The sequence below is a fragment of the Pararge aegeria genome, chromosome 5 (genome assembly GCF_905163445.1).
Source record: "Pararge aegeria chromosome 5, ilParAegt1.1, whole genome shotgun sequence".
Taxonomy (NCBI): domain Eukaryota; kingdom Metazoa; phylum Arthropoda; class Insecta; order Lepidoptera; family Nymphalidae; genus Pararge; species Pararge aegeria.
Window position 1 is genome coordinate 7,117,093 of NC_053184.1, and position 23,391 is coordinate 7,140,483.

At 36.8% G+C, this 23,391-nt stretch overlaps 1 protein-coding gene across 5 annotated transcripts; it reads left to right on the forward strand.

Annotated features, from left to right (window-relative positions):
* Positions 1-388: 388 nt before the first annotated feature.
* Positions 389-20,937, forward strand: LOC120623597 (liprin-beta-1). Of its 5 annotated transcripts, none has more exons than XM_039889655.1 (13): positions 389-942; positions 1,254-1,885; positions 2,411-2,584; positions 9,682-9,831; positions 12,331-12,487; positions 14,376-14,538; positions 15,105-15,327; positions 16,258-16,468; positions 16,695-16,904; positions 17,110-17,221; positions 17,796-17,892; positions 18,318-18,434; positions 19,561-20,937. In XM_039889655.1, exons 1-13 carry the CDS (start codon positions 666-668, stop codon positions 19,636-19,638), a joined length of 2,601 nt encoding a protein of 866 aa, XP_039745589.1. In that variant the 5' UTR covers positions 389-665; the 3' UTR covers positions 19,639-20,937. The 5 variants fall into 5 exon arrangements, with proteins under 5 accessions (XP_039745589.1, XP_039745590.1, XP_039745591.1 ...); XM_039889656.1 differs by having other exon boundaries at positions 18,318-18,414; XM_039889657.1 differs by having other exon boundaries at positions 12,331-12,433.
* The last annotated feature ends 2,454 nt before the right edge of the window (positions 20,938-23,391 follow it).

Consider the following 23,391-nt stretch of genomic DNA (forward strand, 5'->3'; position numbering starts at 1 on the left):
GCTATATAGTTACGTCATTGGAGTACAAACAACAAACACAGAATTGATAATACTAGTAAGCATTTATCACTGTTTAATTATACAGATCGATCAAGAACATGATGAATTGCTTGACGCCACGCAGCAGACGACGTACTCGTCAACACGTGGACGAAGCTAGCGCCCCGCCTTATTATCCACCGCAACCGCCTTACAATCCAGAATTCGTCTCTGCAGACATTGAGAGTAAAAGTATCGCATCTGCTTGGGGTGTATGCTATACCGTGAGATACACCGTAACGTCTTGTCAAGACGAGGATAATGGTGGGCGGGGGCGCCGTTCGTTGTACGAGGGCGTCAACTGGATGCCGGTGAGTGCGCAAGTATCGCTACTTGTGTGCATCGCGCCGCACGCTCTCACTGCGCTTACGCATTTTATCGTGCTACCTTTTGTGTTTTGTGTGTAACGAAATGTAACATTCACCTTAAACGTGATTAACGTATCGCCCGTGTACTTACATCTAATCAAGAATGCGCTTAAGAGATAATATAACGCTTTTTACCTAGCAAGAAGAAGGATCAAAGTTTAAAGTGTTCGAAATGCATCAAACGCTCGAATTGAAATCTATTTCCGGGCGCGGGCTATTGCCGTTTTAGTATAAGCTCTGCTCATTCTTTAGGAAAACATGCGTGAGCTCGGCCGCGGGGGCTCACTCGTAGCGGCAACCATAGCGGCGCTGCACAGTCGTTCGTCTGCCGATACTAAGCCCCGACCGTTCAATTTAAGATCGACCGCCGAAGAGAACAGAAATATTTTGCTGCCCCTAAGGGAATCCGAAGTTGAAGACTTTTCCTCGCAACGTTTTTCGGGAGCCAGCGAACGTCCCGCGTCAACCGCCTCGGAAGCATCGGAACGTGACTCGGCTTCCGTTCATTCCAGCGAGGCGCCACCCCTACGGGAGAGTACGTAACTCACTGTTTATGAACGAATCACTGACGTAGTATAATACTGGAACGCAGCCAAGCTTTAAAATAGCGGCATATTGGTGACTCGTACTGTTTGTCGCGCAGTGTCGTTTAATAGGAGCCTCATGTCCGACCAAGAGTTTCTAACAGAACCCCTTGATGAGGAGGAGGAGCGTGCGGTGGCGGGCTTCGAGCCAGCCACCATACGCTCCTACACTTATTCGACAATGGGTACGTTGAGAAATAATATCGTTCACGAGGCTCCGTTTCGTTTCCAACCCATTCTTTACACTTTAATATCGTGACAGGCGGTGATTCGGATAGTCCCGAGGATACAACTTTGAAATGTTCGAATTGGACGGATCGCGCCGGGATACCAACACGAGCTGATTCCTCCGACTGTGACACCTCTACTTCCGAAGAAGAATCCGAAGAACATGAATACGATACTGGCAGCCGCGTTGCCGATTATCAGACTCTAACGCCGAGTAGACAATTGGATAATTCTGCACGTTGTGATGATGATTTCAAGTGGATGCCAAGTGGAGAAATGATGGATGACGCAGGTGAGGCCCCTTTTATGGGCTCCCGAGTCGAGGATTTTTCGTCAAACGCTAGCTTAGATCGAAGACGGCGGCCAGCAGGTGATCGTAGTGACCGTGACAGGAAAACAAGGTCATCTCTGTCAACAAAACCACCGCAACATCCGTCAAGCGTTCGCGCGTCACCACGCTCCCGACACTCGTCAAGAAATGAGGAAACTCCACCAGATCTACAGCGTCGATGGAATTCTTATGAGCATTTTCGCTGGCCCGAAGGTGGGTGGTGGCCTCCTCCGATGTGCTGGTGCCATGGACCACCTGCTCCACCGCCGTGTTGTATGCATGAGCGTCCATGGCCCTCACACCCATCTCTACCGGTACCACCACGTACATACAAGGTACGATAGTGCTGACAGTGAATTAATAAATAATTAATTAAAAGAATATAGTAAATGTTGAATGCCTAGACGAGTGGATGCTAATGATCGTGCTTTTCTCTAATTATCTAACAATACGTCAACTCCTGTTACTATTTAGATGTGGATCTTTTTATTATTTTAAAAGTTTAACCAGAATGAAATAAAATTTTCTAAACAGTCTGTGATTGGATTTTGTTTAATACATTTTAAACCTTACGATATGGTTTCGTTTATATGGTTTAGTAATAAAAAAAGGTAGTGAATGGTTTTAAAGTTTCTTAAAACCGATTCAAATTTTACCGTGTTTATTATTTTTAATAGACTAATGTTTATTTAGAATATAACACCATAAAGTTCTCAATTTTAAATCACATTTGTAACTACACCAATCGTTTGAAATCCTCTTGAATAAATTGATCTTAAACTTGAACTTTCAAACAATCTTGTACCCCTTATTTCTCCTGATGTACCCCTGATGTACTAAAATAATATGCTATGTTGCAGAATGACGCAGAGGACAGAGTACGAAGGCTCGAAGCTGACAAGGAGAGTCTGCAGCTCCAAGTGCAGGTTTTGTCAGAACAAATCGCTGCGCAGACTGAAAAAATGGCTGACCTTGAACGATCTCTGCACGACACAAGGCAACGTCTTGATGACACGGACCAAAGATTGCAAAAGGTAAGAAGTCACAATGCACGGTAGCTATTAGAAGTTGAAGAATTACCAGCAAATTTTCGAACTACAAAAACTGGAATAGGTACGGAGTACGGAGTATTATAGTACGGAGATTAACATACGGAGATTAACATAGGCTATTTTTTATGACTAGGAAAGATAACGGGATTTGTAAATAACCGTTATAAACGCAGACAAAGAACGCAGGCAACCGCTAGTCTTAAATATATCACAGATTTTACTGACTTAGTATCAGTACTGAGCTGTTTTTTATATGAATTGGTACATTAGAAACAGACTGGTCGTTAGGAAATCTCTTTCGTGCTACAGACATTCATTATCTGTGGAAATAACGTCATATTTTCACCACAGGGAGATAATTTTAGTGACCCCAAATGGAGTATACTTACAAGGGTTTTTTACCAGCGAAAATTGTGTGATATTTATTTCTGCGGGACATGTGTTCTTGTGTAGAAGAAAAATACAATTTCGCTTGAAATTTAAACGTAATTTCTGTTCATTTCATATAATAAGATTTATATTGTCGGCACGCTACCGTTTCAGCTCCTTAGGGATGGATTTTAGAAATATTTTATCTTAGAGTTCACACGTACGCTACGAAAGGATCTTTACAATTACATGCTTGGTTCGAACCTACCGATGGTTTTAGGGGTCCGATGTCTACCTGTTAAGTCAGTGTTAGAGTTTTACTGACATATGATTTTACATTGTAAATACTTCTATTTGTTTCTGAATAACTGCCTCGTTAATTGAGTGGTTTTCATAGTCGACTCAGGACCAAGATCAAGGTTAGGTACCAGATTCTAATTCGAGTATTGGAACTAACATTGTTATGGGAAATTACTTAACATAGAGTTTTTCTGTCATGAATTATTATATCTTCTAGCTTCACGAGTTAGGAAATTGACGCTTTTTACAGAACACATAAACTCTTAGTTATTCTAGATTGTTACGTGATAATAATCGATAAATCTACTGAACCGTATTAAAAAACGGAGAGTTAACTACTTAACTCCATTTAGTTTTACCAGCTGTGGAACTTTAATGAACTGTGATGATGAATGTTATATGTATGGATAGGTAAAATGATTAAAGAGCAACAAGAGATTATAACAAACCACTTGTACCATGAATGTTACATTTAAGAATGAAGATATAAAAGTATTCCTTTTTTCCTTTGCCTTTTGAATTGTAGATACAGAAAATTCGGTATGTTCCACCGAAAAGAACGCTATGAAAGGAATGAGGAAAGGGTAAATGTTTTGAGAATAAGGGACTCAAATCCCTCACTAATAACGAAGGGATTCAGGGAAATCTTATGAGATATATTTTTCGTTCCGGTTCCGGAGTTCTATTTGGTTATACATACATAAAAACATTAATTTACCCGCGATGAAATATGGATGATAAATATTGAAGAATGCTATTTATTGTGTGTGTTATTGTTAAAACTGCCGCTTTGGTCTAATGGTTAGCATTATAGATTTCGGACCACGAGGTCCTGGATTCGATTTCCGGGTAGGGCCACGAAGTATTGGGGTTTTCTAATAAAAAGTAAATTGTCAAAAATGCGGAGTAAGAAAATTGTCGCTGACCACGTCATGCCTCAGAAAGCACGTTAAGCCCTCGGTTCCATTTATTGTCACTAACATTAATTGATAATAGACGTTAAAGCCCATATCCACTTTGGAACAGCGTGGTAGGTATATGCTCTACAACCGTCTTTGCTACAAGACACTTGTGCCAAGCAGTGCGACGTTCATAGGTTGATGATGACCTTACAATATTTCGATAACACGTATATTTTACATTAAAAGTACTACAGTACATAGTTGCAATTTTATCACCGCGCCAGGAGACGCAAAGCTGTGAACAATTTCATAAGGCGTTAAACTCCTTAGCATTCAAGGGCTAGCACCCAGTGGTATGCGGATTGAATAAATATCACTGGACCGTAATTTCTAGCTCACAGTGTTCTAACATGGATGTTTTATTGCCCGCTCACTCCAAATCAAATGACCCCAGGTTATTCTAGGGTGACGATGGGGAAAGCATTTTTATTTACTCGGAAACATAACAGTACTTACAACACGCTCCCTCGTTTAACTCGTCACAATACAGCGGAGTTATGTTTGACAAAATTGACTGTATGTCTTTGTCTTCGGAACACCTAGAAAATGCCTATTCACTCTTGTCTCGAAGGTAATCAAGTTATGAGTGGCAGGAAATACATGTTGCCTGGAGGGCGTTCCGTTCCTTAGCAGTACGTATCAAAAACGTGAATAAAACCGCTTGGTGGCGTGTTGATTGAAGGATGCCACCCCTCTCGCCGTCTTACGGTTCGTAGAATGGTGACGAGCGAACAAGATTGTATAGTTCCTGAGCAGACTCACTGACTAAACAGTCAACATTGCGTGTTTGTTTCTCTACATCGAATAACCTTACTGCAACGAGTACCTTCAAGGCGAGAGTAAAATCGCATTTTTGCATTAGGCATGTTGTCTATTGGTTATAAAAGAAAAAAAATGTCGGTAAAGTGTTCCACTACTTATCGGTTCGTATCAGAAACAGAGATAAAAATGCTGAGTTAATTGGAAGTTCATAAAATAAGGATACCACCGCCCACGCCACTGCGTCTCTAGTAGAATGGCGATACACAAATACTACGCCAGCGCAGGTTTTTGAGGGGAAGTTATTTTTATTTATTTTTAATATAAGTTGTAGACTCTGAAGTTTTTATCAACACCATGTTGTTTGTAGTGTGATTCTGACCGCGCGATTCTCCGCGGCTGATTACGTGTACCGGGACCTTAAATCGCAAAACTACTTATCATTCAAAACGTCGAGTACTCGATGGTTATTGAATAAACATGGCGGAGGCGTAATTTCTAGCGCACTGTGCTTCAAATTTGATAGAAGACTGTCACAAGAGCCGCACACAACACTACTGTAAATCCGAACGACGTAACTAGCACGTTTTTTCAGTATCGTAGGTACTACAGAAATTGAGGCGTGCGGTGCTGTGTTGTTACACTTGTTCAGTACTGATAAAATAATTAAAGCTGGTCAAATTTATTATATTAAAATATGATATATTTACTATCAGGGTCCCTTATGAATCGAAATAGGTTTTGCTATCGAATGTTTTGAAATTTGAAGGGTAGTTTAAGAGATTAATGCGTTCAAAAATTAAACTGACGAACACTTCACCTTTTTCATTAGTATTTTTGTCTCCTGCCTGTGCTAAGTATTGTGAAAAATTTTAATAAACACGGACGTAGAACGTGTTCAAAAGCTAGTGGATATATAATTATGAATTATTGACCCAAGAATCCAGAACCTTGTGGTCCGAAATGGAACACGATAACCGACGACCAAAACAATATATCCCTCCAATAAAATAAACCCTTTACCAAATTAAAATGGTGCCACCTCTGAAGTATAACGTGCCAAATAAAAAAAAAATCATCAACATCGGTTTATATATGGCGAAGTAATCGAGTAATAAAAAAAAAGAACATACAGCCGTATAAGAAGCTCCTTTTTTTTATAAATCGGTCGAAAAGGGCTTACAAAATTGTATACGTATGCAGAATCTCGTATCTTTAATAGAATGCTGGTTTCCAAATGATTTGGTTCTTTGTTAAACTTACGAGTACCTACTTATCTGTTCATATCTTCTTGCCTCGAGCGAATGTAAGAAGAATCCGACTTTCTATAATGCTCGTTATACAATGGAAAACATATGTGGAATATTTTTAAACCTTCCATAATATTTGGCGAAGGTATTAAAACAATGAAAGTATTTCCTAAATGGTTAAAGTTTCCTGGGCAGTCCATAATGGGATATATAATGGCCAACCGTCCCTATTCAGGTTATATGAGGCTGGATACCGATTACCAACACACTTAAAATATGGCTAGGCGGGCTTCAGTAACGAACATACGTTTATTATCAGATGTACGAGTATTATCGGGACCGATGTCTTGGCGAACGTACTTCCTAGGCATCGGCCATATTCGGACCTCGTGTAATATAAAGGAAAAGAGCAAGTTGCTTGTCAGATGTGACGTTTCAAAAGTGCTTATAAGAATTGAATTTGAATTTGACTCGTCCAGTTGTCCTCGTACAGGTTGACCCAAGTCGGTAGTATCTAATATCTACACAACGTATCTAATACGAAGAATAATTGCACATACATACCTAACCGTATAATTATACTTTATAATACATACATGCATACAAACATACGATAGACGAATTAGACGCATGCAGAAACCCAAACAATTTCTTAAATATGACTAGGTATTTTATAAGCATATAACATGTAAAACTCTGATATTTATTATGACGGGTTAAAACGTTCTAAATTCTGGTTTCCATCAAGGATAAGATAGGTCATAGGTAGTTACGTTTATCGCTACCGGTGTTTGGAATAGATCTTGCAACTAAAAGTAATGGTGAGTCACTACTCACGCCACGTCTCGAAGATTAATAAACGGCCTATGCTACACTTATATAAAATCTGCACTCATTCAAATCGAGTAAGAACTTCGAACGCGTAAATTTTAGTAAGTTTTAAAAGAGTCGCGGAAACGCGGAAGGCCATGTTTACGTTCGTATAGATCTAATTAGGGGGTTAATAGATAATAATATATCGGATGATGTTTGATATGTTGTCTTACTTCACACAAAATACTAAGACAGACGTACAATTAGGTTAGTGACTTAAAAAAAAAAAAAAAATATAGCGGACGTTTAGCTATCGTAGTGCAAATAACTAATTTTTTTGAAATAAACATTAATGATATACCTTCCTACATGGTTAGTATGTATGTACGTAGATCAAGTATTTTCTGAATTACCTTTAGTAGCTTTTAAAGTAATTCTAGATGGTCGACCTATTTTCAAATCTTTATACAAAGTTATGTGTATGAAAATGCAAATGAGGGGGAAAAAAACTAAAACGAACTATCGCTTTGATATGTCGGGCGTGCACATTCAAAACTGGATATAAAAGCATGGGATTTTGCTAAATATTTCTGTTCTGCGAATGCTCTAGATGTTTATACTTTTTTAATGTATCTCACACACACCTAGGTGTGTTATAAGGAACGATGTGATAAAACAAATGGTTCTTATTACGTATTCAACGCGTGCCGTACGTTATTTCGTAAGTCCGCAAGAGACGTGGAATTTTACTCAAGGCTTCTTTGCAAAGCTCGCGACTTTTCCCGCGTACCATCTCCCAGATTACCTAAATTTATTTCGTTTTACTTTAGCAAAATATTTTACTGTATATTGCGCTTCGTACTTAGTTGTTAACTACAGTAATTGTCACATACAAAGAGCTTTGATTGTCGTCAAAAAAATGTACGTACGATTGATAACTTTAGTTTAGAAATTTTTTAAGCAGCGCTTTCTAGTAAGAATCAAAATCTATGAATCCAGGTCATGTCTAAGGTATATTATTCTGGGTATATTTTTATTTTATTTTCCGCGTTATCGTCTTTATTTGTAACGTCGTGAATGCAATAACACTTCCAAAATTAAGTCAACTCTACCAGTTCCTTAGTGATGAAAACTACGTCAATAGGCGTTCAGGCCGTTTGAAGGTGCCGATTTAATCATTATGCAAAAAGTATTAAAAGTAGGTTAGTGTTGTGCGTAAAAGGAGCACAGACAATAGTGTCTATGCTCCTTTTACGTGACACTACCTATATTCCATTTATTATAAGAGCTTGTTATAAATGCACTCTATAAAATGTTTGATTGATAAAGTTTCTTGCCCGGACCGACGCCTGCTCCAGATGCGCTTTGTTAAGTCTGCCTTCTATTACCGTATTCATTTGTATTCCGCTTTTGTTATTGTTTCTAAACCAAACATTTATAACTGCGCTCTTTGAAAAAAAAAAAAATTCTCTTAATTTTCTCATAGAGCTCTATAACCCACACCATTTAAGAATAGATTTATAAACACATTACCCTCCTTTGCGTCTTGCTTTCGAGTAATAAAAAGCTGGCGATGTCGATCTATCTCTTTAGCACAATATTGTGTGAATCAGATGATGATGATGCCTCTCCCATCGTAAGACTTTGGAGAGACGGATTAGAGCTTCGAATTGCCACTCTGGTTTTAATATAATTTACAATTTAAAGTCTATTTTTTTCTTATTTGTCTTTTAATGAACCTACCCAAAATTTTCGTTACTTTTTAGCGTATTTTAAAACTCCTAAGAAAGCAATTAAAACATATTTACACGAAGAAAATCTCGATTTATTTTGTTTGATTTTATTTATTTTTTTACGCACTTGTTTTTTCTAAATTTCAAAATATACTTTACACTTATAAGTAATTAAAAAAAACACTTTATAAGGCAATTGAGAAAAAAAACTTTCGTTTCAAATTACGACTTTACAATAATTTCCTATTTGGTCTATGATAAAATTATTGCAATTCGGCTATTGCTACCACACTCCTTCAAGCGAATTAAAACGAATTAAAACCCTTGAAGTTATTTTGTAAAACCATAAACCACCATACTAAGCATCAAGTGGAATTCTTATTAAAACGTGTAATTTAATATTAAGTACAATTAAAGAGGTTAATAACCCAAGCAGGCACTCACTCACCAAATAAACACAAATAAATACAAACACACACACACACTCACGAGCCCATCGCACACACACGAATACACACAAAGACGCACGCCAACTAATATACACTTTAAATATATGTCTGTAATGTCCTTTTTTATTAACTTATCTTCTTATGTGTAATTTTTAGTTACGAGTAACTTATCTTCTTATGTGTAACATGTCTACTATTTTGAACATCATCAAAAATTATGTTCTGTTTGTATACCTACCCTTTGTTCTTATGTTTATTTTTTGTTATGGAAGATCGGTGTCTTCTGACACAGGGGTAGTAATACTACCCTTAAAAGAAGGCTCCAGCTATTAACTTTACCAGTAATTATTTTTACCCCAACTAATTTATTTCTTTATTAATTTTTAAGCATAAGTTAGTTAGGCAATAACCTAACGCATATTTAAATGATAATTATAATTGCAGGAAATGTTACAACGTTCATCGCTGGAGACGCAAAAGCTGGAACTATTGTCGAAGCTAAGCGAAGTGCGGTTACGAGCCGTGGAACGAGGCCTCGTGGAGCGATCGCCTCCCCCAGAGCCTGCACCAGTAGCCCGACCTGCACCACCTAGGGTACGTGTATTGTCGCAAAAGCTGCCACACTTCTTAGAACACTAGAATATGTTCCACAAAACTCGCACTTCCAAATACCGAGTTTTCCAAAACGAGGTTCCAACAAAATATACTCCTATAAGTAACGGTATAAAATTTAGTTACGACCTATTCTCATGCCTATCGAATAACCTCGTCGAGTCCTTTCATAGGAGTGAAACCACAAAAACCGTGACACGAAATTCTTTTATATGAGAAGATTTTTAAAAAATCTTTAAAGTTCTTCAAAGCGTAGGGAAAAAAATAGTTTTTATTCTTTTCTTTATTTCTGACTAAATACGACTTTCTTACTATTGATAGTACGCAAGTAGTTTTTTTATTTATTTTTATTGTGTTTTGCATGTATTTTTTCAAGGTTTTTCAATTAAGTCTTTTAATCTAAATAAATAAAATAATTCAGTGTGCCAAATGTAAGATTTTCTACCTTCTTATTATTTGTTACTATGCCCGATTCCTATTCCTAATTTACCATTGCTTCGTGATTGCGTCCTAAATAAAATAATATGATAATATTAGAATAAGTAAACGTAGCTAGAAAATCTAACACTTCGCACCATGAACTATTTGCAGGCCTAAAGTTAAGTAAGAGGGAAGTAAGTTTGGGAATATGTACTGGGTATAGCTGTAGAGACAAGCGGGACTCATTAGGCGCGATACGTGTCCCAAAGAGTGGCGGATGATCCGTACAGTATTGTAGACGTCATAGTCTAAGAACAGATGGGTGATTTTTTTCTTCAAAAAATAATAATTTAGGTAACGTAAAATTTGAGCGACTTTAGCCTAGTCGTTATATAGTCGTATAACTTTCGGAGTTATGTGCGGTATGTAGGTTTCCATGCTCAAAAGAAGTAAAGAATTCGTTTGGTATGGTGAATAACGAATACATCGACAAATATCGAATTTTTATCCTGATATTTTGTTTTTTATCATGATATTATGTAATCAATATTAAAAATTTTGAAACCACGAAAAACGTAGTTTAAAATATCCTCTTAAATTTAAGGTTTTACCTGTTGAATAACGGTAGTTAATCTGACATTTTATGTAAAAATTTGTTAAATAAACAAAAAAATACCCAACATCTTACTGTCTGCTATAAGTGACTTCGATTTGTAAATTATTAAGTAACCATTCAAAATTTCCCACCAGTCCTTGGACTGTAACTACTAACTACGTATTCCATTTTCTCGAGATAATGTACCTAACACGCTTCTTGGTACTTAGATAACGGCGCTAAGTGAAAACCGTTGTAATCAAATGAACCTTATAAGCCTAAAGAGAATTGAATTATTATTTAAACAGGATCATGTAGATCTTGCTAAGAGCTCTTTGGTAGTATTAAACAAATTATGAATAAATAGGTAAACATTATTCTAATCTGTTTTTACAAATTATCGAAATTGTATGTCTGTGACTTTGAAGAACCCAACGGCGTTTTAGCAATGATCCAAACCCTTATGTTTTTTAATCATTGTACGACGAATATTACGAGGTATTACAGGGTTCTAGTAGGTTAGTGGAGCGTTATATATTTTAGCTATAAAGGATACGAAAATTGGTAACGAAAAGGCTTTTATAAATCCTCTGAATCAAACATTTTATACTCGTTACTAAAAGTTACTGGGTAGGTAATAAGAAGTAAATATTAATATTTTTATAGGTAACAGATAGGAAAACCGGGATTTAATAAAAATAATAATATTGAAAATACCTATACCTACTCGTTGGAAGTGTATAGTCAATTAGAAACTTAAATCTATTTCACTTGGTATGAAAATTGTAACGGTAAAAACATAACCTGTGGGTGCCCTTGTCTTCTGAATTAAAAACAAATAAACGTAGCATAACGTCGGAATAGTTGTTCAATGTGTAGTAGGTGTGTGACAACGCTACCAAAGCTGTGTGATAGTTCGCCTTTTGTATATTGCATTTTTTGTGCAATAAAGTTTACAAAACCAAAAAAAAACTGCCTTACTGTACCAACTCTATACAACGCTTGGTTGTAACACTCTAAGGAAGTAGCTTCGTTACTTAATTAAATAAAGAGTACATACATACATTTATAGAGACGGAATAATACTCGCGAAGTACCCTAATGACAATCATCTGCTTATTGCGTGATAAAGGAGGAGTTTCGCAATAAGACGTCACGATGTGCGTCAAAGGCGGAATTCATTAGCTGAGCTTTGAGGCCTGACGAGTGCGTGATGGACCACACTGTCTTGTAAGTGGAAAAATGTATGTCGTATAAGCAGGCCTATTTCTTTCTGCATTAGTTTTAGTTGTAGTAGAGCTCGTCCGGAGCTTGCTTATTCTGCCCGTAATCAGCATTGCTGCAATGCTGTGTTCCGGTCTGATCAGCTGATTTCAAATAGGGGGATGTTTGATCAGGCTGCGTTCTCTTTTTGCCGATTCCATTTACCCTTTAGCTACTCATTCACGTGAATACTCTTGTTCCAGACGCCGCCCGCGAATTACGGCCGTCAGATAGAGCGCAACACCCACATGTACTCGTCGTTGCCAAGATCGTCGGTGCTGTCGTCGGAGGCGAGAGTGGCGTTCGGTAAAAACAACATGGTGGTGGCGCGCGGCCGCGGACATTCTGTGCCGAACTTAGGTCTCTGGGGACGTGGACCCTATCCCCAGCGGATAGGGTCGCTTTTGCTCTAACTAGAAACACCCAGACGCATGTGCCTTTGATAGTGTTGCCAGATTTGCTGTTGTTGATTTCGGGACAAAAAAGTAACAGTCCACAGATGGACTAAAGACCTTTCCCCACAGAAGCGTTAAGCCCATAATCACCACGCTTGGCTGACGGGATGGTGATCGCAAAACAGAGGACGCGGCTGCCCGTACCCCGTTATATTCCCTAAGTCGCCTTGGGGACTGTATTCTGTATTCTGTATTCTGATCCGCCGTCACCACAGGGCACATTTCCATTATCGAAACGTTACAGAGTCATAAGAAAGCTCTATGCATTGGCGTGCACTTCATACATGCTTAAAAGCACTGCCTACCTCGGAATTTTTGTATAGGTTATTGGTATAGGAGTAGTATCTTTTCTGGCCTAGTGGGCGGCATGTTCATTTTAAAATTACACTGTCCTGATTTCGATGCTCGGGTCAGGCCAAGAATGGAGAGTTACTGAGTTTTCTGTTTTAAATAATCTCAGTCTATCCAAAATTCTCGTACATTACTACAATAAAGCTCGTAATTCGTTACCTTAACACGCTATCATGCATTGGAGCAGCATGGTGGGTCTAAACTCTGGCTGTGCCCAACAGTTGTGTATTAATTGGGCTGATGATTATAAAGATCAACAGCAATAGAAACATTAAAATGGACCATTGATTAGACCATCATATAAAAATTTTGCATATTAACATAGATATACATATTTCCAATTCCTATGATCAATGTTCAACAAAGAAACAACCATATTTCTCTTAAAATTCAGGACGTCTATTATACAACAGAAATTCTGGCAACACTAGCTATAAAATGAAGTCCTTGTGATCGTTATTAGAAAACAAAACCTTTATCACATACGGAATAAGGTCGCTTTTAAGTTACCCTCGGATCGTTTCCTCTGCTTAGCATTAATTCTAATGAAAATTAACTGTTTCGCCTTGATTACGCTAGCTGCTTATAATATTGTGTATTATTGCAAACTGTTGTTGTTTAAGACCCGTACTGAATCCTGCTTCTGCTTTAATTACTTGTATTGATTTTAGTTGAAGGTTTCTTAAAGTTATACTTGCCTTTCTTTTTTGGTATAATTGTTTTAATTCTGTACATAATGTTTATCTCTTCAATCATTATTTTATAAAAATAACTAAAATAAATTAGTGTTAAGAAATAATTTCTTGAAAATATTGAAACAATTTTAGACAATTATTTCTCAGCTAATTCTATAAAAAAATTGACACCGAAACATACAGAAATACTGTAAACTGAAATGAAGTTATTGAAATTTGTATAGTCAGATTTTTTTACTGCTTAGACTGAAAGGAAATTTGATCCCCTCGAATCTGAGAAAATTTAACACTGATGTAACAAAAAGACGTATTTATAATTTATTGAAAAAATTGTTAGCAAACATGTAAAGGACCTGCATGACTGAGAGTTCTCCATAATGTTCTCAAATGTGGAGTGCATCAAACCACACTGGGCCGGCGTGGTGGACAACGGCTTTAACCCCGTCTCACTGTGGAAGGAGACCCGTGACCTGTAGTAGGCCGGTAAATGGGTTGTTATGATGATAATGATCTAAAGAACATTCGAAAAGAAATTCGAAGACGAATTAAAGCTCTAATTATGTTGCAAAGGACTTAGGATAGTAATTAAATAAACTTTGTTCCGCCGATTTCTTTTCATTTGTAATGATAACTCATTACAAATGCTTTGTAAATATGAGGATCTACTGAAAACCATCGAAAACAGGTTTGCTCAGCCGGGAAAGATGGTGATGCTCATACATTTAAGCAATAATGTTTCATTTCTAGCCGAGAAAGACGAAGCAATACCTCGCGGTAGTCCATCGCCTTCGCTACGGGAAGTTCGCTCTCGCCTCGGCAGTGGGGGCGGTGTGCGATTGGAAGGAGATGAACTGTCGCGATCTTCATTGCGGGCTTCCGCGCCTCGACAGCGACCGCTAACCATGCCTTGGTGAGTTCTGAGATAGATCGATAAAGTATATATTATATTGCAAACAAAAAAAAGGCGAATAAAAACAAAGGCGCCTTATCGCTTTAAGCGGCCTCCTCCAGGCATCCCATACTGTTACTTAAGTATATTTATTATAGCACTAAGAGACAAGACACCAACGACGTCCAAAGAATATACAATCGGAATTGTAATATTTTGTTCTGATTTTTTTTTTACTTTTGTGTTTTTCTCGCTTCATGCATGTTTTAATCGCAAGAAATTGAAGACTTCAACAGCAATTCGACTTTATTTATATATTTAGCCAGTTATATATTTAATTCCCGTATTTGCAGGAGTTTGCCGACTAATGACTAACTTGCTCAATGCCATTACTTTCCAATTTTCATATTCATTTATTTAGCAAGTTTTAAAGTTCGTGAGACCCCTTTGAGGTAAAGCGTACCAAAACGTAAAAAACTAATGAATTATATAAAATCATATGGCAAGACTTCTGACTTCCGGAAATTTAAGTTGTACATCTTTTAAGGTGTCGAAAGTTCTCTATCATCATCAAATTTTATTTCCAGGCAAACAACAGACGTCCGACACTGGGACTGTGAGACGACATGCGGTTGGCTCGAAAGCCTAGGCCTGGAATCCTACGTAGGTCTCGCACGCACGTGGCTTAACGCCTCGCCGGACGCACGGGGCCTTCTCGCTTCAGCTTCGCATTCTGCTATAGAAAAAGAGCTTGCTATCAAACATCCTCTACACAAGAAGAAAATAGTCCTAGCTCTTAATGACTTGTTGGTATGTAAATCCTGATGAATTTCTCTGTACAGATTAATACCTATAACAAATTATTGACGGACCATTTTACTTTCCGAAGGGACCTGAATACTTCATTGAGACTCCATTCGAATTTCCCGCTCAACAATTAAAAGCATAGTAGAATAGAATACTTTTCGTTTTTTTTTTTGTTGCTTTAAATTGTTCAATATAATAAATTATTCAATATAATAAATAAGATTTGTTTGTCTTATTATTAAGTTTTTAAAAAAATATTTTTGCAGACTAAGTATTTTTATGAGATCAAAACAAAGCAGACGTGTTTAAAATTAGCTTTTATCTGCGTTTGCTTAAGTCAACCATATACTAAACCTTCTGATGTATAATGGACACTATACTTACAATGGCATTACATTGTTCGTTGTTAGTGAAAACGGGCATTATTGTCACATGTTTAGTTATCTAAGGCCTTACAAATAAACCTCTACTAGTAGTAGAAAGTATAGTAATATTTTTTTTATTTGAAGAGCTTTCTGTGACAAAGTTCGTCCAGGGAACTATTACCGCCATGTTTATTTCTGGCGCCATGCATCATTGCTGCGTTCCGATATGAGGGGTGTTTTGCTGCTATTACAGACACATGTTTAGCCTCGGTTTGATGGACACAATGCGGCACGTTGCAGGAAGTGTTTCTTGCATGCCCTTTGAATTGTTTCTTTTTTTATAGGTGATGCTTTCCCATTTACAATCAGGTGGGCCATCTACCTTGCCCGTCAGTTATTGCTATAAAAAATATATGACATAACGTCGGAATGGTAATTCAGTGTTTTGTCACAATTCAACTGTCAGCACCTTTCAAATGTGTCGTGAGCGTGATAAAACACTAAATAACGATCCCTGCGTTATCTCACGTTTATTTCGAAGGCACATAAAGTTCGTGTATTTCATCAGGGGGGTCACGGCGACCCGTTGTTAACGGCGGCTGGGCGGTTGGACACGGCGTGGACATTGCGTTGGCTAGAGGACGTTGGCGTGTGCGGTGCGCGGGCGGCAGCAGCCGACGCGGCGTTGGACGGCCGCGGTTTGCACCGGCTAACGCACACTGACCTTCACACGCATTTGAGGGTTGCGCACGCGTTACACGCGCTCTCTATACGAAGAGGTAAGCGTTCTTTATTTATTTTATAATATTACTCGTCATCATTGTAATATATGATGTTGTCTTTAGATGGCCAGTGTTCCTTGCCTTTTCAGCGTCTATTTATGTCTGACAGCTTGATATAGAGTTTTTGGAATTTTGTGAAAATTCCAAAAACTATAAATTTGGTGTTATGCGGTGCTATGCCGGGCATTCCTGCAGGATGTAATAAATTATGCTTTAATTTCAGGCATACAAGTTTTACGCGATAATAAATTCAACCCTGAGACAATGATTCGACGCGCTCCAGAAGCCGAAGTAGTGGAAGTGTCAGTAGAAGGCGAACAAGAGACCGCCAAAACACCCGCTGCAGAACTTGCCCGATGGTCCTCACACCGCGTTATGCAGTGGCTCAAAGAGATCGACCTCGCTGAGTACGCACCTAACCTTAGAGGGGCCGGTGAGTAAAGAAACCCTGCAACTTGTTGGATGGCCTGGTCACCTACCAGGAGGCGTACCATCGTTGGATTTTCCGGTCTCATAGCGTCCATCGGTTCCTATTTTAGCTATAATTTAGAGCAAATTTTAGGGCATGTTCTATGAAAAGTTATGTTTTTTTTTTCTCAATGTTTATTAATAATAATAACTCTTAAATTAATTTACAGGTGTACACGGAGGCCTCATGTTATTGGAGCCGCGGTTCACCGCAGAGCTTTTAGCCGCACTGCTAAACATTCCTGCGAACAAAACCTTACTGCGGCGGCATCTCACACAAAGGTATGCAGAATAACAATTGTCACTAAACTATTTACTGGTGCCCCTGTTTTTTTAAATTAAGCTACAGGTTATCCCTTGCCTGTATTCTCACTTGGTGGTAAATGATGATTTGGTCTAAGATGGTAGCGGGCTATTCGATTTATATGTGTCATCGTACCGAAACGCTAAATAACTAATGTCAAATCAGAAGACCAGAGAAAATTCCGAAATTGGAAACAAAACTGGACGCCACCTATTCGTTGCAGAATTGGTCGTCAAAGGAAATATCATTTGACGACCTCCAAGACACCCGTAATGATACAACCAACAATAGTAGTATATTCTGTGACCAAAGACTCGACGTCATGTTGCCGGGTCTGGTGGTTAAAATCCCAGACTGGTTAAGTAAGTTAACCCTTGGTGGTAAGTGAGAATGCAGTCTAAGATGCTAGCGGGTTAGCCTATTCGAGGGATGAAAGTAACAATAAAATTATACACCACATCGGTCCCTACGCGATTTTTCTTAAGCGCTTGGCGGCATTCCAGAGCAAAGTACAGCAACCAGTAACATGAAATAACTGTTTTTCTTCATCAGATTCAACGACTTGCTCGGGCGGGACGTGATACAACAAAAGCGAAACGCTGAACAAACATTGGGCTATCAGCCTCTCACAGCAACTACCAAATATAAGGTACTCATTTTATTATACCTTTCTAACTAAAACGTTTATAACTCATTACAAAGTTATTTTAACAGTTAAATTTCAGTTAGTCCATTATGATGAATGACTTTTTTCACGGGATCGACATATATTTCCAATGATGAAAATTGCTAAATTTGTGCACCTATATAGAAATGACCATTTACGTTTTTGTCGTGTACACTAAAACGTTTAATATTTATCCCGTTATTAGTAGATAATTAAAGACTTTTCCACTGCCTGAAATATAGGTCTGTCAAAAGTGATACTAGATTTTTCGAAGTAAATATGGAAATTACATACGTTTTCTTGTCGTGTCGTGCATAAAGTACTAAAATACCTTAACAGATGTTATGTAAGACAGATATATGGATACTTTTTAAAACCCGACTCGATGTTCAATGTATTTGTGCCAGGTGCCAAAGAAAAGTCAGTTCTCGCTGAAGCGCAAGAAGAGCAAAGACGACCTTGAGCTTGGCGAGTTAGTGTGTCCACTCCACGACGACTGCTCAGGTGACCTAACCGCCTCACCCGTAAGTCGCACTAACACTACTAATGCACTACCATAAACGACTTAGCCGCCTCCCATACAGGTGCGGTATTCCTGCTATATTACATACTGATAATGGTACTCATTTTGAATGAATTTACAATGATACAAAAATTAACGAAACTAAAATCACGACGTAACTGTCTTTCTTATTTAATATTTAAGAAATGTTTGCTATAGAGTTATGGAAATTTATAACATAAAACAATATTTAGAATTTAAAACTAATTAATTTAATTGAAACATACAATATTCCGGTGGGAACCTTAACCTGTTTGGGAGAGGTGTAATGCTAGACGAACCATCTTATAGTTTTATATCAAAAGTGGACGGTCTAGCAAAACTACTGCAAGTATGGGCACGGAATAGTAATTATTTCTGTCAGCGTCAAGTTGTCAACACATTGTATATATAATTCAGAAGCTGTGACTGAAACTCTTCCTATTTTTGTACGTGTGAATTAGTATTTATTTAAACTTCTCAAACTTTTTTTTTTACGCTTTTGCACATTAAAAACTTGTTTGTTTTTAATTTTAACCAATTTAACCAGGGAATGGTGTGGATAATTTATTGAATGCAATACTTTTTTGGTGAATTGGATTTTCTCGTTACAGTATTACCACTATCGATATAATATTTTAATAAAAATTCAAGAGCTATCCGATGTAAGACAATAAAAATATCGCCATGTATATAATAATTTGAAAAAAATTCGCGTACATCGTGTGGAAATAAAGTTTATCAAACTAACTTTATGAATAATATTATTGTCACATAATATCACAAATGCGTTCAATACTGGCTATAGATAATGCGTACAATCACGCATGCATGCATTTGTATGTCTTCTCTCTTTCAGGAGAAAGAGAAGAAAGATGTAACGTAGAGATAAGGATATCTCTACGTTACATCTTTCTTCTCTCTTCTATAACAAAACGTGACCTTAACTTAATTATCGAATTCGAAAGCAAGGAAGTTGCTAAAAAGTGGTAGTACTGTACGAAATTTAAATTAAATAAATTGTGATATAACATGTGTATGATTTGGATTGTCGTAATATATTGAATTTATAGGATAAAAATCTAATAGATAAAGTTTGCTGTCAACAGATGATGAAAGTAAAATCAGCAACAGTGGGCGTCGCGTCGGCTGTCTCTCCCCCGCGTGACGACGCGCGAACACATTAGTGCAACTTGACCTCACGGGTTTTACACTAGCCTGGCCGACACCTAACTCTGTGAGCCTAGATGCGGTCCTAGCCTAACCCCGTGAGACTAGCAGTTATGGTCCTAACCTAACAGAGTTAATACCTTTGCATATGACGACTTTTTCGCACGCAATCGACGCGGGTTTACGAACGAGTTGTCAATTTTGCGATAACTACTATAGTTGGCCGTGCTTAAATTAATAATAATCATGAGTGTTATTGATTTTATTTCATTGATTGGAAGGGGGGATTTGAACAATTTCTTTGGGTAATATTTGTTTTAGTAGAGTCGTATGTTCAAGTTTGGTAACATTAAAAAATAAAGTTTCTTGTTATCCTAAAATAGATAATTATGAATATGGGTATGACAAGAGAGAAGCGTCTTATGCTTATTAATCCAATTACATAGAAAAAAAAATTACCAACCACTATAAAATCCTAAAATCCCAAGGATATAAGGCAAAATGTACGTAAAAATGCATGTTGCAGGATCTGAGAGGTTATTAAGAGGTAAAGTAGTAAGAACAGGAGATATATTTATATTTCAAATATACTTAATTTTTGAAATATATCTATTTCTTGTAAACTTGTTATAATGTGTCATATATTATTAGGTGTGCAAGCATAAAGGTAAGAGCCTGCCAATGTATCGCGTTCGAAACTAGTATACGTTGGATTGCGCTCGAAATTAATTATCGTCGTGTGCAAAGGCTTTATAAGGGCTACGGGCACACCAAAGGACAAATGTTTCGTTGTAAAACGAATGGACCAATGAATATATAATATTGTAAAATTCAAAATGGACATTGCACATGTGTCAGTATATCTGGTACCCTTCAAGGTTCTAGAAGCGGCGGCGTTGGCTTTTGTTCAACATAAATTTAAAATGCTACAGTATACTAGTTGCTTTTTTATTTCACGCAGCAATGGAGCGTAGTGATTTTAATGTTTTCGACAACGAAAGCTACGTTTTAGAAGAAGTAAAGGTCTATCAGGTTCGCAAGTTTCTAAACGTGTACATAGGTCTATAAAATGTATGGTGTGACGTAGCCTAAGATGCTGTCTCGATATAGCAGATTAAATGGTACAAGGGCTAGTCAACGTCGTCAGAAGAATTTTAGGTAGGCTATTTTTCTGAATATCTAGGTTACGTTATGCGTGAAATTTTGCATATCGCATTCTGCATTCCGCATTTTGACATTGGTTAGTTGGACTTTTCGCTATATACAACGTGTAAATGAAAACCGAAATAATACTTCACAGGCTTTAAAAGTACATTGTGTACTGTCTCTGAAACTTATCTTTGAAACCGAAAACCTAAAAGTTTTTGAGTAAACCACTGCCATAGTTTTTACTAAAAGAAATCAGATACAGCTTAGCATTCGTGCAAAATTAAAATCATGTAACTCCTGTCACTTTATTAGATACACGTCGCGTAGCGTATGTAGTATGCGCGTGTCGGTCATTGATCTTCAATAGGGTTGTCATGTGTTTATAAGAATGTTTTGAATTAGTTTGTATGGAAAAATAGCTTCTTTTGATTTAATATTTTTACAGGGTCATTCCTTATGAAATATACTTATGCATCCTTTAACATTATTTCGTCATTCAGTTATACGTTGTATACTGTTTAGCCAGATACTTCTGTAAATAAAATATGCGAAAGATCTGTTCCTAGTTTTTAAAAGGGTATGAAGTATACAATTACAATTAACAAAAATTGTTTAATGTTTGAGCAGATAATTTTTTTCTTACTCCATATGTTTGAATGCAGATTTTTAAACGTTCATGAGATAGGAGCTAGGAGAAGAGCCTTCCTGAAACTCTTAAGGCCACGTTGCCAGTTCTTATACCACAATAGCATAAGCAATCGCACCCACAGCTATATGTAACATGCGCCTATGTTCCTTGGACTAAAATTTCGTTGTGTATTTCGTATGTGCTTATTTTTATTTTATTTTTTTGCCCATACTATATGTGACTAATGTTTTAGGTGTAATATTATTACTTAAATACGCCAACGTGCGGACAAGAGAAATTAAGTCTTAGCTAAAACTGTATATTTTCTTAACTGTCTTAATATGTAAACAAGCTCTTTAGAGGTATTAAGGTATGTTTCGAAAATATAAACAAACTAATATAAAACATACATTCACAAACTTTTTACGTCTGGCCAATTTTCGATTAATTTAATCTTTTAGAGAAAAAGCTCTTAAATATTTTAAAATATTTGTAAATTTGGTTTAGTAGTTTTTTTAACCAGTTTTTAAATAATTGTGTTTCTTGAATTACGGTTACCTTACGGTTTTCACGAATTTCATTCTTCTAAACACATAGAAGAATTTTTAGCATTTCTAAGTATCTAAGTATCTCTAGTATTTTGATTTTTTATTTTGGCCTAAATACTCTAGTCCGCAAAAATGGCGCCCTAATCTTAACTGCCAAAAATCATGTCATGTACATTGAATATTATAGGTAGGTTAAGAAAGAAATGTATTTAAAAGGTATTTAAGTTATAAACTAATTTATTGAAAACGAACTTTATGACTTAGGATAATTTCAGTGTACTGCGGAAACACAGTGCTTCTTCTTTAGCAAAGTTGACTGACTATCCATGAATAATCGTCAATGCTTTAGAAAAGTAATCAAAATAATGCGAATTCCTATACCGATATGTAAGTGACCACATGACTTAGGTTTCGTAAATTCATCCGATGATTCGAGATTCCACTAATTTCTTTACATTCTAAGCGTTGAAGACGCGATAGTCAACTTGGCTGAGTGAGTTGAGTCTTTATGGCATTATTCATTTAATCAAATGCGTAAGAAAACAATTAAAATTACGTAAAATTTACACCCCTTCGTAAAAGATTGTCAAAGTTTGCGTGACAAGTTAAGTTCGTATAAAGAATCAAGACCCAGTTATGATTTCAGTTTTTACGTAAGACATTCCAATGTTCTTGAAAGGATTAACAACACTCGATAACAAAATCGTATGACAACATAAGATTACTTACTTAATTCCGTCTGTGATCGTTATTATAAGGAAATTTGAACATCATAACAAGCATACCTTTTTTGTTTTCATAATCAATTTTGATAAGAACATTTTTTAGTGGAACTGATTTGTTGTAATCGAATAAACGAAAAGATACGATCAATTTATTAGCCATAAAACTTTTCTTTATATACGGTATTCTTTGTTTAATAATCATTATAATGATTACTTAGTAATCTAGAAAATGACTGAGAAGTGACAATATAAAGCTGGTCTCATTTCTAATTGCTGCTGTTTTATATAATAATTATATGGATAAGGTTTGTTACTGTAGCTCAGTTAAAGGTAGTAAGAAATATGCGTTGAGTTTTCTAAGAGTTTTCATTGTTAGTATTTAAAAACTGTATTTATAAATAAATCACTTAAAATATATACTGAAATTGTATATTATATTATCGTATTCTGAAGTTATCAACTCGCCCTTAACATCGCACAATATTTAGTATTAAAAAATACAGCATTTATTTATCGGGGGTTCTGAAAGGAAAAATTTTGGAGAAAGTAAAAAAATTACATACTCTGTTTTATTAAAAAAAAACATGTTTGTAATTGCGATTACTGATTTTTGTTCCAAAAAGTTTGGTCACAAAATTATCGTCATTTACATTTGGTATGAATTTCCTTTAAAAATCCTGTTCCTACCAAACTGTGCCAAATCTTATATGAATGTTGTAC

Excerpts from the sequence above, each read along its gene's own strand:
- LOC120623597 (XM_039889655.1), top strand. The coding sequence starts at position 666 with ATGCGTGAGCTCGGCCGCGGGGGCTCACTCGTAGCGGCAACCATAGCG. Across the intron at positions 16,905-17,109 it reads ACCTAACCTTAGAGGGGCCG|GTGTACACGGAGGCCTCATG; the intron begins GTGAGTAAAGAA and ends ATTAATTTACAG. Across the intron at positions 17,222-17,795 it reads CGGCGGCATCTCACACAAAG|ATTCAACGACTTGCTCGGGC; the intron begins GTATGCAGAATA and ends TTTCTTCATCAG.